Source organism: Phyllostomus discolor, chromosome 8 (genome assembly GCF_004126475.2).
Source record: "Phyllostomus discolor isolate MPI-MPIP mPhyDis1 chromosome 8, mPhyDis1.pri.v3, whole genome shotgun sequence".
NCBI lineage: Eukaryota > Metazoa > Chordata > Mammalia > Chiroptera > Phyllostomidae > Phyllostomus > Phyllostomus discolor.
Window position 1 is genome coordinate 23,849,881 of NC_040910.2, and position 19,891 is coordinate 23,869,771.

At 34.7% G+C, this 19,891-nt stretch overlaps 1 protein-coding gene and 1 pseudogene across 5 annotated transcripts in view; both read left to right on the forward strand.

Moving 5' to 3' along the window:
• Positions 1-19,891, forward strand: part of FSTL5 (follistatin like 5) — a 546,524-nt gene that overhangs the window by 270,167 nt on the left and 256,466 nt on the right. For all 5 annotated transcript variants that reach the window (XM_028519771.2, XM_028519772.2, XM_036031946.1 and 2 more), the window contains one exon: positions 13,866-14,062. In XM_028519771.2, coding sequence (XP_028375572.1) covers positions 13,866-14,062 — 197 coding nt within the window. The remainder of the gene's footprint in view (positions 1-13,865; positions 14,063-19,891) is intronic.
• Positions 6,312-6,910, forward strand: LOC114502673 (annotated as a pseudogene).

Below are 19,891 nucleotides of genomic sequence, written 5' to 3' on the forward strand. Positions count from 1 at the left end.
TAAAAATAATAGGTAGACACTTTTTTCAGATCCTCAGAGATTAGAAACAAACAGGATGAAGATGGGAAAGGGATTTTATCTCAGTGATAAAAATAAAATGTGTAATTAGTGCTTTAAGATGAGACATCAATTTTTCAATGTTCAGTTAGCCAAGTTTAATCTTCTCCTGTTTATGGCATTCTGTACAACATCTGTATGATATGGTAATCTAAATTTGAACAGATGTCCTGAATGTTATGTCAATATTTGAATTGCTGTTTTGGCTATGACTCAGTATTACTTTGTAAACATCCTTATTTCGAGTGGCTTGAATCACAGCACAGTGGTTCAATACACAGATCTGGAGTTTAACTGCCTGATTCTTAACTTAGCTGCAGTATTCACTGTACCTCTCTGGGAGACTTAGCATCCTTCTTTTAACAAAATTTATCCATCTGTGAAAAATAATAGGCATCTCATAATATAGTTTGCAAGGATTAAATGTGTTAATACTTATGTCTGTAATGTACTTATGTCTGTAATAGACAAACATCCCATTACAACTGGTTGTTATTTATGTATTCATTAGGCTAACTTCCCCATGTTCTTTCTGGAGTCAGGGAAGTCATACATTGCACTAAAATATAGACCATGTGAATACCATCTCTGGTGGAAAACAGGGAGAGGTAGTAAAGAAATCTGAGTCAAACATGTATCTACTTCTATTTTCAAAATAGTTTGGGCAAAAACTTTTTTTATGTGTTTTACCTTTCCAAATATCAAAACATCATAAAGGAATGTCTTTAAACTGAATTAATATCACTGATATCTAACCCCAAAACAACTGTAAGTAGAGTATCAGTATTTTTATTTGATTGCTCATACTGTACTCATTGCGATGGTTATATATTCTGTCTCTATAAAAAGAGGAACCCCACATTTGGAATGGAGGGGTTTTATCTATGTGCCATAAACTGTGGTGAGCTCTTCACATATATAATTTAACAATTTTGAAAATGCATGAATTAGCTTTTAATATCACTATATTAAGTAAGAACTCTAAGGCACAGAAATATCAAATGACTCCTTCACACTTTCCTGACTACTATACGAGTATATTGGAGTTAGGTGTTTAAACCAGGCACCTTAGCTTTTGGTAACTGAGAACAGTCTTTTAATAATATATAGCCTCAATATCCAACCTAATCTAAGGTTCCCCTTTGGACTTTTCATTAGAATTCACAGTAATGACTTCACAGCCCATTGTAATTTACCTTAGGAATCTAAATCTCACCCTCCTTTCTACCCCCAAAATTTCTACTTTTTCTCCATTTTACCCAGTTTAGTAAAAATATTTTTTATGTTTATTTATTTATTAACTTCGATTACTACAACAAAACACTTGCATTTAGCATGCCAGGTCCACTAAAAATTTGGTTCGGCTCATCTCTAATGTACTTAAACTTTATGTGTTTGTTTTGTTTTGTTTGTAATTTTAAAAGAAGCCCCATCACTGGATTGTATTGTTGTGAGTAAAAAGCAATATCTGTAAAACTTGAGTTTGTTAAAACACAGACTCTTGGACCACACACCTAGAGTTTCTGATTCATAAGCATTGACTGGGGCTCAGAATTTGCATCTGCACCACATTGTGATACCACGGTAGACTGAGAGTACATTCTTAAAGTGGTTTCATTCACTATGTTCCCATGAATTTTAGTACTTTTAAAAATTGTTTATATGAACATGGTTATTTTTAACCCTTAACAAAATTTTAACATCTATATTAGATAGAGGTTGATAAACTTTTAATTCTAAGACTGTTGATTTCTTCTCCATTCATTAGATACATTTCTGTATTTTATAAACTAGGAACAAAATGTTTGTGGAACAGAGGGCTGTAATCTTGTGTGTTAGCCACCACTGTCTCATGTGGATCCCTATCACTTGGCAGGCTGTCAGTAGCATAGGCTCTTAGCCAAACTACCTGAAGTTCAAATTCTAGCTCTATCATTTCTTAAACCTTATCCCCCTCATTAAATTACTTAACCTCTATGTGCCACAGTTTCCTGATCCGAAATAGAAAACCATAATGACATCTATCTCATTAGGTAGTTTTAGTGTTATATAGAATTAAAAAAAAATATATATATATATATATATATCACTTAAATATTTACAATGGAGGGTATATATGTTTTAGCTCTTACTTTGATGATGGTGTTTATACTTTACATAATGGAGACTATTACATAATGTAAAGTATTTTCTTGGAGAGGTTAATACCTGATAAGGTATGATGAACTTAACAAACAATCAAGAGGCAAAATGAAATTGAAATCTCACCTTCACATATTTTTATGTGTGTGTGTGCTGCTTTTATGTTTTTGATTCAACTGTATTTCTGGCAGTCTTATAATTGAAACATTTCTGATAGAAAATCCTTCAAAAATAGTTTATTAATGAAGCAACAAATAGGCTTTGCTATTTATGAGAGAAGTAATTTCCTATTCTTGAGAGCATTGAATTCATTAAAAAAATCTATTTGAAATCCTTTAATAAACACAGCACTTACAAAACCGGATGACCCTTTTGTTTTAAAATCCATTTTTTTCTAAAAGTGTTCCATGTACTTTATAATTGAAATTTAATCATCAGAATGAATCAGTTGTTTGGCCAAATATTTATTTCAATTCCTAATTTTGGAGAGGATTTGTCATTTTCATGCAAGAATAGCTAATAGTGCCAGTGTGGTAAAGAGTAGTGTTTTACCTGATTAAAACCAAATTAACATGAACAAACTATTCCAGGAAAATTAAGTGCTGTGCTAAATCTTATTAAGCAGTTCCCAGAATGTTGCAGTACCCAATTTATAATAATTTTATTATGTGTATGGACATTTAAATAATTTGAGTGAAATGTAATGGTTACTGTGCATCCTCAGTATGCTTTTTGTACCATGACCCTACTGAACACATGGTATGAAATCTTCGCTGAAAGATACAGAGCAACCAATAATCAATCAGTCAGCTGTCAGAAATTTCAAAGGATCTGATGTAACCACAGTAGATATAAAGAGGTTAGTGGGATGGTGAAGGCGGGACTGCATTACATGTCTCCTTTTGGACTTTGTGTAGAAAGGAATGGTGAGCTATTTGAAAGTTTAGAGCAGAAAAGACACCTGAAAATATTAATGTATAGATTACTTTAACAGTAATTAGATTGAAGCTAGCCAGATTAAAAGCAGAGAGTGTTACAAGTTAGGCAGTAAAGAAATTAATGCTACCATCAAATGAATAATAAAAGTACTCACCTACTAGTAGGATGGAGAATTGTAATAGGTATTAAGAATCAAAGATGGAAGACAGTCAACTGAGATTAAGTGAGCATTTATCTCATCACCTCCCTAAAACTCTAGTAAAGTGAGAATAAAATAATAATGCCATAAAAAAGTTGGGCCGTTAATGAAAGGAATCTTAAGTAGATTTCTCAAAGACATGGACAAGAATAAATCATATTTCTACAATAAACATGTATGATAAAATGCGTGGGCAAGCACTAAAATAAGAAAAAAAAAAAAGAGCATTTCCATTCCAGATCAGTAACAGATAAAAGATGTGATAAAAACAAAGCAAATAGGATGCATTCAAAAAAGAGAACATATGAAAAGAAGACAATAATGCACACACAGAAAAGTTATAGAAACAAGTTCAAACATATCACTCAAATACCATAATTAACCTAGTCCATTTAGGCCATTATAACAAGATACCATAGTTTGGGCATCTTATACACAGCATTCATTTATTACAATTCCAAAGGCTGGGAAGTTCAAAATCATGTCTCCAGCAGAGTCAGTACTGGTGAGGACTTCTTGGTTTATAGAGAGTATCTTTCTACTTTGTCCTCACATGGCAGAAGTGGTTGGGGATATGTGAGTTATCTCTGACAAGGGAAGTTATGCAATTAATGAGGGCCCACCCTTATAATCTAAGGCCCTCCCAAAGACCCTCTCACCTAACATAATTATAATGGGCATCAGGATGTTAACATATGAATTTTAGGGGGACAAAAGCATTCACACCACAGCAATTATAAATATGAATGAACAAATCTTACCAATTGAAAAAGAATGTCAGATTTCTAAAACACATTAAGATTAAAAGAGCATCATTTATATGATAGCAATATCTTTATCATCTCTTCTTATCCTGCACCACATTCTCCCAAATCATATATGCCTTCCTTAACATTTAACCTCAAACTGTAGTCAATTACTGAAACAACTTCACAAGAAATCTTGGGATTAATTCCATTCTTCAATAACATAATTTTACACTTTTTTGTAAAGACTAGAATTTGTTCTGATCAAGTAGTAGAGGTAGAGGAGCTTTTAACTATTTTAAAAGGGGATTTAGAAAATATGTATATTTTTTCATTTTGGTGGAAGTATATAGAGTTTCCTTCCACACTTTATTTATGTAAAAAGTTTTCTTGCTTCTATTTTTCAAATTTCAAAAGTTGATGTTTCTTTGGTGTATCTTGCTTTTTCTTTGGAGTACACATTCAGGTAGAAGAGATGACCACTGTAGCATCTAAGCACAGTCACTGAGGCTTGTGCATGGAACAACTAAATATCCCTTGGGCATCAAATCTGACTTAGTCTTCAAGAAATAGGTAGGGACTTGAAATGGAAATCCCTAACATATTACTTATTAGGTATCTCTGTCTGAAGTTTTCAAGCTTCTTATACAAAAACCTTCAAAATGTATCTTCTATTAGACTACAGCCACAAATATTTGAAATTCTTATGTTCATATTTAAATAACAATTTGTCATTGTTTTATTACTCCTTTATCCTATAATCTCATAGAATGATATCTGCAATAAAAATGTAATATACTGATAACTTATCCATTTTCTCTATGAGATAATATTTTGGTTAAGACAAATCTATCAAAGACTGAATTAAGTAAGCATTAAGACGGAGAGATATTACTTTTTCAAAACTATCAGATGTCTTTAAGATTAATAATCATACACAGCCTAATAAAATGATTAAAGAAGAAGAATTTGAACTTTCTTAATATATTTATATTGGTATCATTCAAAATTAGTATTATGAGATTAAAAACAGATATTTATAAGATCATACAGTAAACAAAAATATCAATGTTTTATTATTTCCTGAAGACCCAACACTTTGATTGGTTGGGTTCAAAAAAAACTTCAAATTACTATGCACTTCTAAAAGGGTCCTTAGACTTCACTGCACCTTCTCATGAATTAAGAAAGGCACTCACCAAGTGGACACAACTCAGTACAAAACTTTGCAAGCAAATATTGTCTTTGTGGAAAGAAGAAAGCACTGTTTGATGAATACACACCTACTGTAGGGAGCCTGGCTGGAAAAGCGAGGTGCTCATGGTTGTCACCCCACTCCCTGCCTTTGCCAGGTGCCTCTGTGCACTGAGCAACAGAGGACAACCTTGCCTTTATTGTTTTGCACTAGACACCACTTTTGTATTTTGCTTTACACTGGCTTTCTATTATGAATTCAAACAAGGACCTTTCACACGAGCATCCAATTTTTGTACCACTATTTGCATTGCTTTATCATAATGTTTCATATCTAGTATAAAGAGATTAGCAAATGATATTTAAAATCATGATTAAAGTAGCATGAACAAATATTGCTTTTCATAGTTGTTTCACTAGAGAAAAAGTATCTAATAGACAAAACTACCAAAGACATAGGTAAAAGGAAATGGTGTCATTATTTAGTCATAATATTCAAGTTAAAAAGGTGCTATTTTCATAGTTCCCATTTTTCTCATTTATAGCGTATGTTTTGGGGAAACATTCTGGAGACAAAACACTCAACACTACTGACTGATTCCCTTTCTTACCTGGTCACGGCACCCTGAAGTACAGACAAGCCTGTGGCTGGTTCGATATGGGATGCAGGACTGGGTCTCTAGCACAACTCCATCCTTCTGGAATTCTTCCAAGTTGAGAAACTGAAGAGACAGCTATGTGAAGCGTGATCTGAAATTATATTTCATTTTAATGAGGCTTCAAATCATTCCTAAATGATCTTCCCCAGACTTGGTCTCATTATAACAAAGAAAAATTTGGCACTTGATTTGTGGAAAAATCTTAATTATTTTAAAAGTCCAAGGAAGTATAGTTTTTAAAGTAGTCCAAGAAAGCCAGAAAAATTGTATCATAGAATGAACAAAAGGAGAGGAGGAGAAGAAAAATATCTCTTGTAAAATATAGTCATTTATTGGCTTAAAAAATTCTCTGTAGAGGGACCTTGTTCTCTGCCTTTCCTTGTTTGGTCTGCGGAAGCTGCCCTGCTCTTGTGAGCCTGCGGCCTGCTCTCTATGGAGCACCATGACTTCAATTAAGTTTCAGAGTTCCGATGGAGCTATATTTGAATTGATGTTGAAATTGCCAAACAATCTGTGACTATCAAGACCATGCTAGAAGATCTGGGAATGGATGGTGAAGGCGATGATGACCCAGTTCCTCTAGCAAATGTTAATGCAGCAATATTAAAAATGGTCATTCAGTGGTGCACCCACCATAAGGATGACCCTCCTCCTGAGGATGATGAGAACAAAGAAAAACGAACTGATGATATCCCTGGGTGGGACCAAGAATACCTGAAAGTTGACCAAGGGACACTTTTTGAACTTATTCTGGCTGCAAACTATTTAGACATCAAAGGTTTGATTGATGTTACATGCAAGACTGTTGCCAATATGATCAAGGGGGAAACTCCTGAGGAGATTCGTAAGACCTTCTTCAAAAATGACTACCGAAGAAGAGGAAGCCCAGGCATGCAAAGAGAGCCAGCGGTGCGAAGAGAAGTGAAACGTCGTGCCTGACACTGTAACACTGTAAGGCTTGTTCCAATTACTACTTGCACTACTCAGTTTATAACTGTCAATATTAGACACACAGTAGGCAAATGAAGCAGCAAATCAACTGTCCTAGCAGAGTACTGTCCTCACTGCATGTGTAGTTTGGGTGCAGACTCCAAACCTGTGGCTGAGTTGCTTCCAGTATGCTCAAAAAGTTTTTCTCTTTGCTCTAAATAAAACTGAATTGTGAGTTCTCTAAAAAAAAATCTCTGTAAAACATAAATAAGTTATCCCTATACAAATATTAGAATAGTGAAACCCAGAACATTGAAGACATTAAATGCTGGTGAGGATATGGAGTGACAGGAACTCTCATGCATTGCTGATGGGAATACAAAATGGTACGACCACTTTGGAAGACATGTTAGCAGTTTTATACAAAACTAAATACAGTCTTAACACATACTCCAGTAATTACACTCATTGGCATTACCCAAAGGAGCTGAAAAGTGGTATCTGTACGTGTGTTTGTACCAGTAAATTACCAGAATTAGAATAATATATGACATAGGTTTACATTAATTTTATGCATAAAATTAGTTTGTAGTATACTTTTTAATAAGAGCAGTGAAGTAAAGTTCATGTAACACAAAACAATTTACAACCACCCTTATCATTTTGGTATTTAAATAGATGTTTCAGTTAAATTTTGTTTTAATTCTGTTCAGACTACTTTTTTTAAATATATTTTATTGATTATGCTATTAAGTTGTCCCATTTCTCCCTTCCCTCCCCTCCACCCTGTACCCCCTCTACCACCCACATTCCCCCCCTTTAGTTCATGTCCATGTGTCATACTTATGAGTTCTTTAGCTTCTACATTTCCTGTACTATTCTTGCCCTCCCCCTATCTATTTTCAACCTACATTCTATGCTACTTATTCTGTATACCTTTTCCCCCTCTCTCCTCCTCCCATCCCCCTGTTGCTAACCCTCCATGTGACCTCCATTTCTGTGGTTCTGTTCCTGTTCTAGTTGTTTACTTAGTTTCTTTTGGTTTTGCTTTAGGTGTGGTTGTTAATAATTGTGAGTTTGCTGTCTTTTTACTATACATATTTTTTCTTTATCTTCTTTTCTTAAATAAGTCCCTTTAGCATTTCATAAAATAAGGGCTTGGTGATGATGAACTCCTTTAATTTGACCTTATCTGAAAAGCACTTTATCTGCCCTTCCATTCTAAATGAGGGCTTTGCTGGATAGAGCAATCTGGGATGTAGGTCCTTGTCTTTCATGACTTGGAATATTTCTTTCCAGCCCCTTCTTGCCTGTAAGGTCTCTTTGGAAAAATCAGCTGACAGTCTGATGGGAACTCCTTTGTAGGTGACTGTCCCCTTACCTCTTGCTGCTTCTAGGATTCTCTCCTTCGTTTTTACCTTGGCTAATGTAATGATGATGTGCCTTGGTGTGTTTCTTCTTGGGTCCAACTTCTTTGGGGCTCTCTGAGCTTCTTGGATTTCTTGGAAGACTGTTCCCTTTGCCAGATTGGGGAAGTTCTCCTTTATTATTTGTTCAAATACGTGCTCAATTTGTTGCTTTTCCCCTTCCCCTTCTGGTACCCCTATAATTCAGATGTTGGAACATTTAAAGGTGTCCTTGAGGTTCCTAAGCTTCTCCTCATTTTTTTGAATTCTTATCTCATCATGCTTTCCTGCTTGGTTGATTCTATCTTCCTTCTGGTCCACTGTATTGTTTTGAGACTCAGTTTCCTTCCTTTCACTATTGGCTCTCCTCCGTATATCTTCCTGCATCTCTTGTATGGTAACCTGCATCTTTTCATTTAATTTGCGCCTAAAATCAACCAATTCTGTGAGCTTTCTGATCACCAGTGTTTTGAACTGCGCATCTGATAGATTGGCTATTTCTTAGTCGCTCAAAAGGATGAGTCCTGGGGGACTGATCTGTTCTGTTGGAAACATATCTCTCCCTGTCTCTCCTTTTTTTTTTTGGTCTGGTTGCTCTTGTTACGGTGGGGGGCGGAGCCTTAGGTGTTCACCAGGGCTGGGCACCCCAGTCGCTAGATTGTGACGTTATATGTGGGGGCGGGGGTGGGAGTGGGGATGGGAGGGAACAATGGCGGCAGTTCCGTTCTCCTGGACTCAGACCCTTCTCTGGGATCCTGGGGTGCGAGCTCTGCCCTGGTCCACAATCGCTGCCTCACTGGGCCCGCCAGCCGCAGCTTGCGTACTCAGGGGTCACTGCTGTGTTCTTGCGCCCCGGATGCCTGTCACGCTGATTTCACGCCAAATTTTCCCCGACCTCCACTGGGGCCGACCCGTGCCAGCCCCGAGCCGGCCCGGCTCGTCTTCTCCTGCCAGTCTGTATGTACAGGTCTACTTCAACTTCTCGGCTGCCCGACTTCCATTCAGATAAATCCTCTATCAGTTCTGGGTGTTATTCTATCTGTAAATTATTGTTGTTCTAATCTTGGTTGTGTGAGGAGATACGGTGAGTCCACCTATTCCTCCATCTTGCCGGAAGTCCGGAAAAAAATCCAGACTACTTTTAAAGAAGATCATTTTAACCCTATCTGGTGTGGCTCATTGGATTGAGTGTCGGCCTGCTAACCAAAGGATCACCTGTTCGATTCCTAGTCAGGGTCCTTGCCTGGGTTACTTTCCAGATTCACAGTAGGAACATGCAAGAGGCAACCACACATTGATGTTTCTCTCCCTCTCCCCCTCCCTTCCCCTCTCTCCAAAAATAAATAAATAAAACTTTTTTAAAAAGAAGATAATTTAATTGCTTCATACACACAGTTTAACAACTTACAACTTAATATGAATATAGTAGTTTCCATGTTGAATTTTACTTGTATAAACTTATTAAATCTATATACAAATTTTTGATATATTACTTTATATAAGCACAAAGTATTTTCATAAAAGTACATAGAAGGAAAGATACATAAAATAATCATTTTAGGAATTATGGAATGGTTTGAGGAAAAAATAGTTTCAATATACATTCTAATCATGAATAGAGTTGATCCTAAAATAAAAGCACTCAATTTTTATTCTTTGAAGTTTTAAGATTTTAACTTATGTAAGAATAAAATTAATCAAATTCTAACTGTAAATGTTAAAAGAGAAAAATGGTATTCTTATATACTTAGATTTGAATATACTTGTGTTGAGAGGAAGTGGTACTTTTTACTGATGGATTCGAGGGAAGGATAAAAGTGTAATTTCAAAAAGATAGAAACAAATTACAGCCTTTGAAAAATGTAATAGTAAGCCTAATTGATATAACCTATACTTTTGAGCACTATGTACTCAAAGCTGATAAGGTTGCACTGTCAGATACATAAAATGCAATTATCCTCACTTCCATGGAGACTTGGAGAGGTACTGCTGTCTACACAGGTTGGGGTCATTTGAAGGTCAGAATTTCTGCATCTACCCAGGCCACACAAGGCCAAATGGATTTTAACTCCCTTTACAGAATGACTCTGAGTTGAAAATCAGCACAGCAACAGTGTCATAGGGAGAAAGATGATGTAGATACTGCCACATAGGGACCTCTTTTGTCTCATTCCCAAGGCCTAGGACTGGGTCAGCAGAGCAGGTTTCTTCCTGCTCTCCCGAAGCAGGAAGCAAATCAGGACGGTCTTTGTTTCTCTTAGCTACACTAATCTAGCACAGCCCGTTGAGTAAGTGTTGAGAAAGGAATCCTACCAAAGCACATTAATAAACAAACAAACATTCCTTACCTTCCTGCTTGATGTCATTCTTGCCTGAGGCCATGCTGTCTAAATATCTGTTCTTCTTCACTGATAACATTGGTTCTTTTTCTTTAACATTGAAACTTATTGAAGGGTAGTAACTATTTAATATTTCCAAATCCTCACTTTGTTTTTATTCTTTAACCCACTGTAGTATGAATTGTGCTGAGTGTATTCACTAAAATTATCCTTTAAAGTGACCTCTGGCTTCTAATTTAAGCAATGTAATGGGCATGTTTTATTGTTTATCTTCCGTTCTGTAACAACTCTGTGACATTCCGTCATACCGTCTTCCTTGAAAAGTTCTTTTCCCATTAGTTTCCTCCTCCTCAGTACTCTCTCAAAGCTTTCTTCCTTCTCAAATACTACTTTTTCTTTTCCAGTTCTGCTTTCTATACCTGTAATTTAAGATGCCATATTGCCTTGAGTTTATTATATTTATTTTTCACTTTACAAATTATCCTTGGACAAACTTACTGAATCTATGTGTAAGTTGATTTTAAAGCTGAGTTCTAAAGACGAGTGGAGAATAAATGATAGAAAAGATATTGCCTGTGTGTAAAAATTGCTCTGTTTCCTTCTAGCTCCACAACTTTGAACATATTATATAATCTCTGTTCCTTGGTTCATCATCTGTAAAATGGTGATAATTATATTGTCTTTTTGGAGTGGTGTGAAGGTTAAGTGATTTAATGGATACAAAGTTCCTGGTACATAGGAAGCTTGCATTGTATGCAATTTGTTATTAATAACAGGTGTACACATTTGTTACTTTAAAATGTGTGACACATTTTTATTAAAACTGTAAATTAAACAGCCTTACATAATTTTATTACTGCTCATTGTACATTTCCAGAGAATATGTATGCCTTCAATTCAAAGCTTTTTTTTTCTTTTCTTTTTTTTTAAGGTAATTTTTCACTTGCCTTGACGAAAGATTTTTTTCTTTTTTTTCTTTTTTTCTGTTTTACATTGCCAACAATTCCTCAAATGCTTAGACTTAGGAAATTTATAATTTAGAAACAAAAAATATTAATAGCATCACGGTCATCCCATTATTTGATTAGACTAAAATTAGAGTGCAATAACCCAAACTGTATTCCCTAAATTTAAATTTTAGTTAAAATGTTTCCAGCATTTAAATTCTCTTTTTCATCCACCTGTCATCGACATTCTGATCTTATCGCCTATGATCACAGGTCAGCGCCTCCAGACTCAAAGCCCATCCTCTCCCTATTAGTCAAATGAAAAGGCATACAAATCCAAGGTCAAGTACAGAAATTCTGGGTGGGGCTGCTGGAGGGTTCTATTATCTTTTTTCTCATTTTTCATCACACATTTCTCTCTCTTCCTAAAGCATACCCACATGTGCACACATGCACACACATCGTTTGTGCATGTACACACACCTACACACATGTTTGAAGGCTCCTTTGTGCTGCTTTCATGGAAACCAGAATTGCTACCTATTATTCTGGATTTTATTACTCCTCTCCTTTGTTAGTGATTTCTCTGATATTATAAAAACTTATTCTTGTTACTGTTCTTTACTGAAAACAGAATAATGCAAAAACTGACTTAATCTTCAGCACTGAGTTTACATTTTAATGTAAAAAAAGAAATTCTTGACAGTTTTGCTAAACAGTAAAACTGATGAACCACAGTGGTCATTTCAGTCTTTGAAAAATAAGATAGTCTCTCGTCACTCTAGCGGAGGTTGTTTTCTGTCTTAAAAGGGAATGAAAATCAAATACTGCTTTTCAACCCAGGCTGCTTAGAAATCTTAAATTTTAAAGAAATTTAAAATTCTTTAGAAATCTTTTAAAGTTATAGATTTTGTCAAATTCTAATTGTCAAACTTGACCACAATGATAAAGTTAACTTTTTTTTCCTAAAAACATGTGAAAACTCTTTAGGTACTAAAATAGCAACTTTGTTTTTCATTTATAAATTATATTAGGCACTGTATTTTCTGTGCTGTAGTTTATATCACATTTACTTTAATGGTATACAATTCATTTCAATGCACTGTTTATAAAGACATCACTATATGAGTCCATTATAATTAAAATCCTTCATAAAATAATCATGTAAAGGTTTTAGAACAATTGCAATTATTTCTAAAGACATTAAGCCCAGCAATTATTTTCATTAACTGTGATGTTCCCACTACTTTGATGGTTGTTTGCAGGAGGTATGGAAGATATGTAACGCAGTGTTACTTCAATAAACTTATACTTCCATTGTGGAGGTGAAATTTGAAAAGTTAAATCTTTAAGATACAATATGCAAATATATATCATGTTATATACTAAGTGCTCTAAAAGGTGAGATAAATGGATACTGGAGAATAACTAAGGACTTTCAGAAGAATACAAGTATGAACTTAGTGACGTTATAATAGAATTAATAAAAAAGTTTTAAAAAGGTGGGACAACTGTAATTGAACAACAATAAAAATATGAAATGTCAAAAAATGTACATATACACATACTAAACTTCTTCAAAACAAACCCAAATGTAAAAGAATACTTCCAATTAAAAATATGCTGTAGTATTTTGGAGCCAGATATATACATGTTTAAGTGCAAAATTCATCACCATCAACCCTTTGTCTTGAGTAAGCCATTTCATCTTCCTGTGCCTCACGTTCAAAATCTGTGAAACCAGCTCTGACTGGTGAAGCTCAGTGCATTGGGCATTGTCCCAGGGACCAAAGGGTCGCCATTCTGATCTCAGGTCAAGGCACTTGTCTGGGTTGTGGGCTGGATCCCATTGGGGAAGTGAGAGAGGCAACCCATCGATGTTTCTCTCCTCTTTCTACCTCCTTTCCCTTCTCTCTAAAGGCAAATAAATAAAATATTTTAACAATTCTGTGAAACTATCAATATAGGGATGTATTGTGAGAATTCAAACTAAGATAATGTATTTAAGCACTGGAGCTAATTAGAGTCATCATGTATTTCTATGTCCCTCATAGAACCAATGGCTTTGGTATAGAGGAAATACACAGTAAATACATTGTCATTAGATTTGATAAGATGAAAATTTTCTCTCCTGCCATAAAAATAACCCATTTTTTCCTTGCACAAGTTTAAAATATGCAACATAGAAACATAAAAATTATGTACAAAGTATGATATCTATAAGATACCAGTTTGTAAACATTAATAAAATAAATGACTCATTTTCAACAATATTGCTTTGAAAATAACTTAGTTCTTTTGTTACAGGAGAGAACTGCAAGGCTCCTGAATACAGCAAGATGAAAAGCATGCTTTTAGATTTGCAAAATCAAAAAGATATTACACAAGAAAATGAAAACCCTAACGATGATGATGCATCTCGGAAGAAATTTTTGGTGGATCAAATGTTTAAATATTTTGATGCCGACAGTAATGGACTTATAGATATTAATGAACTAACTCAGGTATGGCTGGTAATTAAATTAAGAGACTTATTTAAATATAACACATACAAAATATTTATATTCATGTGATCTTATTGTATATTAATAAAATGTATATTTAATCTATATTATTTGAGAGGGTGGACATACAATATTTTTTAGAGTAAAACTTGACTGCTCTATAAGCAATGCTAATTTCAAGTAACTATATTACATTTTACAGTTTTGAAAAAGAGTAGTTGACAGGCACCTATACTTTAAATATATAAAAGAATTACCAGCTTTATTTTATTGCATTGATAAGATATCTTCAGGTATATTCTGGAGACTTTGTAATGTACAATTTTCTGTAAGTCAGTAAAACCTTGTTTATTTAGTATTCAAGGAAACTACTGACCAGCAATTGAGCACTTATATAACATAATGTAAAAAGAAAATGATTTAAGAGGATATTGAATCATGAATATATTCCAGTACTTTTTCAATAACCAAGGATCAATGATAAAATATTTAACTTTTATTTAATATTAAGTCCCCATTATTAAATTTCATTTCTTTGAAAATTGTCTCCTAAATGATACCTGTAAAAATCTTGTTATTAAAGACAACATATTAATAAACAAAAGCTGTTTATGTGGTCCATTTGCAAAAATAGAAATACTTTTATGTGCATGTCACTGAGACAGATGGACCAGTTGAAGTAAATGTGAGAGCCAGATTACAGAATCTAAGCCAAGTCTGGATAATACTGGAAATGTAAAATAAGTGACACATGACTTCTCCAGAAATACATGCAGGTTTCAGGTTTTTATTAGAGAAAAAAAGCCAGTCTAGAGTGACTAGGAAAATGATGATAGCACTAAAGAATTTTGCTGACTTATCCTTATGTTGTATCTTGAGGTATAGTTTGCTGCTGTGTATGGCAGTTAATTTAGTTTTCAAAAAAATCAATAGTCTATTTCCATAACATTATACCATTCATCTTTTATGGCTTATTTTATGGCTTATTTAAAAAAATCTGACATTACAGAATATTGGCCCTATCATGCAAGTATTTCCAAGTTTTAGAACAGTGTAACTTAATTTGGAGACTTCATATTAATGTGACCTTGTGAGCAAATTGACTATAGTTCTTGCCATTCCAGTTAATTAACATCTATATCATTTTCATTATCTTTTAAATTCAGCCTACATTTATTGAGTAGTTACTAAGTCCCAGGCACTAGGATTTAAGCAACTGAATTCTGGAATTTTAGGGTAAAAATAGAAAAATGTAATTAAGGTATCTGTGATGTTATATGCCTTATGATTTATTTTTCAAGAATGAAACTTTGGAATTTTATCTTCAGTAAAATAAGAAATGACTACATTAAAATGAATTTATAATTAAGACACCACCTTGATCTGTGTGTGTCTGACATTTAAATATATTGTGCTTTCATTTTTGTTTTTTACTTCTTATTTTTTTTATTTTTATAGTATTTTTAGTTTTTATTAACATTTCCACCACTGCAAGTATTCATTGGGTACCAAACATGAACTGACCAAATCTAGGTACTATTATAACGACCACATCTAAATGCAAAGGGGAAATTGCTAATCAATATAGAATGGCAGTGGCAGCCCATTGCTTCTATCTGTTTGAAGTTTGTACCACGTTCACATTTGTATTAGTTTCCCAGGATGGTCATAACAAAATGGCAAGCTGAGTGGCCAAAGCAACCTCTCTCTCAGTCTCTTGAAGTCCAAAATCAAGGTATTGGCAGGCCCGTGCTCCCTCTGAAGCCTTAAGGGAAAAGTTTTCCTTGTTTCTTTCAGCTTCTGGTAGTAGTAGGCATCCCTTGGCTTATACACATATCACTAACCTCTGCTTTCATAGTTGCATTGCCTTCTCTGTGTATCTGTCTTTACATCATCATGCCTCTTCTAACAAGGGCACCAGTTAGTCCTGACCAGAGTGGCTCAGTTGGAGCATGGACCAGTAGAATGAGAGGTCATAGGTTTGATATCTGGTCAAGGCACATACTAGGTTGCAGGTTTGGTCTCCAATCTGGGTGTGTAGAGCGGCAGCTGATTGATATTTCTCCTCTCTCTCTCTCTTTCTCCCTCTCCCTCCCTCTCCCCCTCTCTCCCTCTCTTTCCCTCTCTTTCCCTCTCTCTCCCACTCCCACTCTAAGCAATGAAAAAAAAAAATGTTCTCGGGTGAAGATAACAAAAGGACACCAGTAATACTGGAAAATGTGCACTCTATTCCAGTGTGACCTCATCTTAAGTTACCTAGTTCCATCTTTAACAACCCCAAGTCAAAAAAGGTCCCATTATGAGGCCCTGGGGGTTAAGACTTTAAAACATCTTTTGGAAGGACACAATTCAACCACTAAAAAAGCTCATCTGCTATAAAGTTTAGTTTAGTTTTTTACCTTTGATTAGAACTTGCTTTATGTCTGAAACGTGTCCTTCAAGTTCATCTGAAAGTTAGGATGTGAGAGCAGTAATTATCTTCAGAAGTCCATTGATATCTTGGCCACCCATGAGGTTCCTGCAAGGCAGGATCTGGGGAGGTAGTGTTTACTGACTTCCTTCTGCACACATTCCACTCTTTCCTTCCCCAATGTACAGTGGAAATGTTAGTATTTCCTCTGTCAGCAATCAACTATGAAAAGAGCAGAAGGTTATAACAGGCATCGTGGAGGAGATAAAATAAATTTCTAGCTATTCATAGCACAGTTATTGTTTTTGACTTGTGTATTTTTAAGTTACAAGTGCTTTTTGAGAATCTATATGTTGCATTATAACCAGTAATACATATGCATTTTACTCATAAACTTGGAAACATATATCATAATTTAACATGAAATTTGCAACTAATTTAACTTCGAGTAAAGAAGGAAAGGATCTTAATGGTGGCTGTTAATAATTTACAACCTATTATTAGCAGAAAATGTAACATGTAACCTAAGATACTGCCAGTGACAAGTAAAAATTAAAGAACATGATTTGGCTTTGAAGCTTTTTAAGTGCAGCATGAAAACTGGCTATACACATTCTATTCTTATGTGACATAATGAGTATATATGCTAGTGTTGCTCCTGCAGGTTTCCAAGTAAATTAGAACCTAGAGGCCTGTCTAGTTGAGGGGAAAAAGACACAATAAAAAGCAGTTGATAAAGGGAGTAGAATCTTTAGTGTCGGGGTTAACAACTTGTCATAGCAAGAAAATATTTGCTAGTATATACTGATCAGGTATAGAAACAGATCCAATCCAGCCCATCCACCCTTCCACCACTCCAGCTTAATGGGACTGCCGACACTGCGCACTTAGTCCTCCAGTCGGAGGCTGGTTGTTGTGTGTTGCAAATATCCAGCAGTAAAATGAAAGTTTATCACAAAGTAAAATTTTGGACTTTCAAAAGCCTTGTGGTTTAGAAGCTGATAAAATTGATGTTTGAACACTGTTAGATTTGCCATTGATAATTGAGGATTTGGTAGAGTTTAAGCAGGTAACTAACAACTGAAGAGAAATCAACAAAGGTTGAGATGGAATATGCATTTCAAAAGGCCAAAAGAGAATGTTGAAATAGCAAAGGACTGAGTGGCTTTAAATTGACAAAGTCCTGGGATATTTTTCAAAAATGTTTTCTTTTTTATGGTCATGGCATAATGCTTAAGAACTTTGACTATAAAACTTGAGTTCAGATGACATCTTTAGTACTTACCTTTGTGACTTTCGGCAAGTTTCTTAAACTCTATGTCTCAGTTTCTTTTTCTATAGATTTGCAATGATAATAGTACCTAGTACATAAATTTGATGAGATATTTACATTATTTAGAACATGTAAGATTCCTAGAAACATGGCTAGCACATAGAAAACATGGTGTCATATTTTGCCACAATTATATGTTCAAATCTAACATTTGTGAGGATGCTACGATGACAATGAAAATGAAGAAGGCCCCTGTGTCTGGATTAGTGGATGAGTAATTGCTCAGTATTTCTATTATGCTCAGCTTTTGCACCTTTTTAATGCTTAGAGTAGAATAGTAGGTGAGACCAAACCAAGTTTCGTTAGGTAGCAGTTATTATGACCCAAAATCTATATATACATTATTAAACATGAAAAAAGTTTTGATACCAAGTTTTAAAATGAAAAAAATTATCTTATAAAAGAGGAGAAATGGTTTTGATTATTCTAAGAAATTAGAAAAAATAAGTGATAACATGTTATGGTATTTATTTTGCTCATGTCATTTGAAGTACCCACTTACTTATCTTATAAAGCTAGCATGAATGTAGTTAAATCCCAAATTATATCCTAGAGAAAGGTAAATATTGTTGTTCTGCAGCCTGCAATGTTGGACATTTTTCCTAGAGTATATAGTGTCTTCAATTTTACACATATAATGTTAAATTGAAGTGAACATAAAAAAGAATCTCATATATATATATATTTATTTTGAGATGATATATATTACACTAAAATATCTCTATATATCAATATGTCAAATACCTATTTTAATGCAGTTTTTCTTTCCCACAAAATTAAGTTATAAGAAATAAAAAATATTATAGTAACTGAGTTAAGTAACAGTAGTAGTAATAGTAATAGTAATGATACTACCATTATATTAAAGTACAATATCTGTTGGATGTAGTAATAACTGTTGTTGGTTTTCACCTTTTCACTTTTCTCTGAGTTATAAACACAACACACATATGCAAATATTCATTTGCAAAAAGCAATGTGGACCTCATTGAAGATATCTAAGGGAGACAGAGGTTGGGTTTACATCACACATTCCACGAATCACAAATTAAAATAGTTTCAAAGAAGCCCTTATGCACTTTTCCCTTCCTTCAGCTGGGTCCACGGTGTGAACCACAGCATTTCCATTACCATGGGTGCGTCCCCAAGTTTATCTCTCAACTCCAATCCCTCCATTTTATCTGGGGCTCCAAATTCCTTATTTAAAACAGTACAATTCAAATTTAGATTTTCTTCCTCAACTTGCATAACTAAAGATATCACATTTCACAATTGCCAACATTTACCCTTATTAAAAACTAATGGCAAGTTACAGAATATCTGAAACCCAAATCTGTCACATTCTTCCCCAAGGGAGAGCCATATCCTCAGTCCCAGAGACCAGCGGAATTCCCCAGTCTCTGTCTTCTGACATATTTTGTATGCCCTTAGAACACAGTAAAACCCCATATCTCTCACACTTCTCAGTATGTACCAGGCCCACTTTCATCCCTCGGCTGATAATTTCTGTCTCCCCAAAGGACATAGAGTTGGCTAGTAGGGTGGAGTGGGGTATCAAATTTGTTTTTTTTATAGAAATAAACAGATTATTGTTGTCTCCACTTTCATATAAGTCTCTTAACTACTATGTGACAAAGATGAGATTTCAATCACATTTTAAATGTTTTTAGTGCACTTTTGTTTTCAAATGTCTATACTCTCTTTACTGAAAATAGGTAAATAGACATTTCATTTAGTTCTAGGAAGCCCTATATCTTTTCTTGAATCTGTGCTGTATTGCATGGATCCCATTCAAAATGAAGATGTTGAACTGAATTGTCTCTGCCAGTAACCAACTCTGTATGTTAAAGACAACCAAATGTTCTGGCTTTTCCTGAGGGCCATTCTGATAAGGTGTGAAAAATTGCTTCTATGGTGTTCTACATTACTTCCACTCTCTAAATCTAAATAGGTATCTGAGGTTCATTTATGCTATCTGGATCTCTCTGTGCCCTCTCAAATTGTATTCTCCAACAGTAAGAATTCGGCACTCTCTTTCGGTCTACTGTGAAATCCGAGCTTTAATAACACTTGCTTCAGTGGAAAT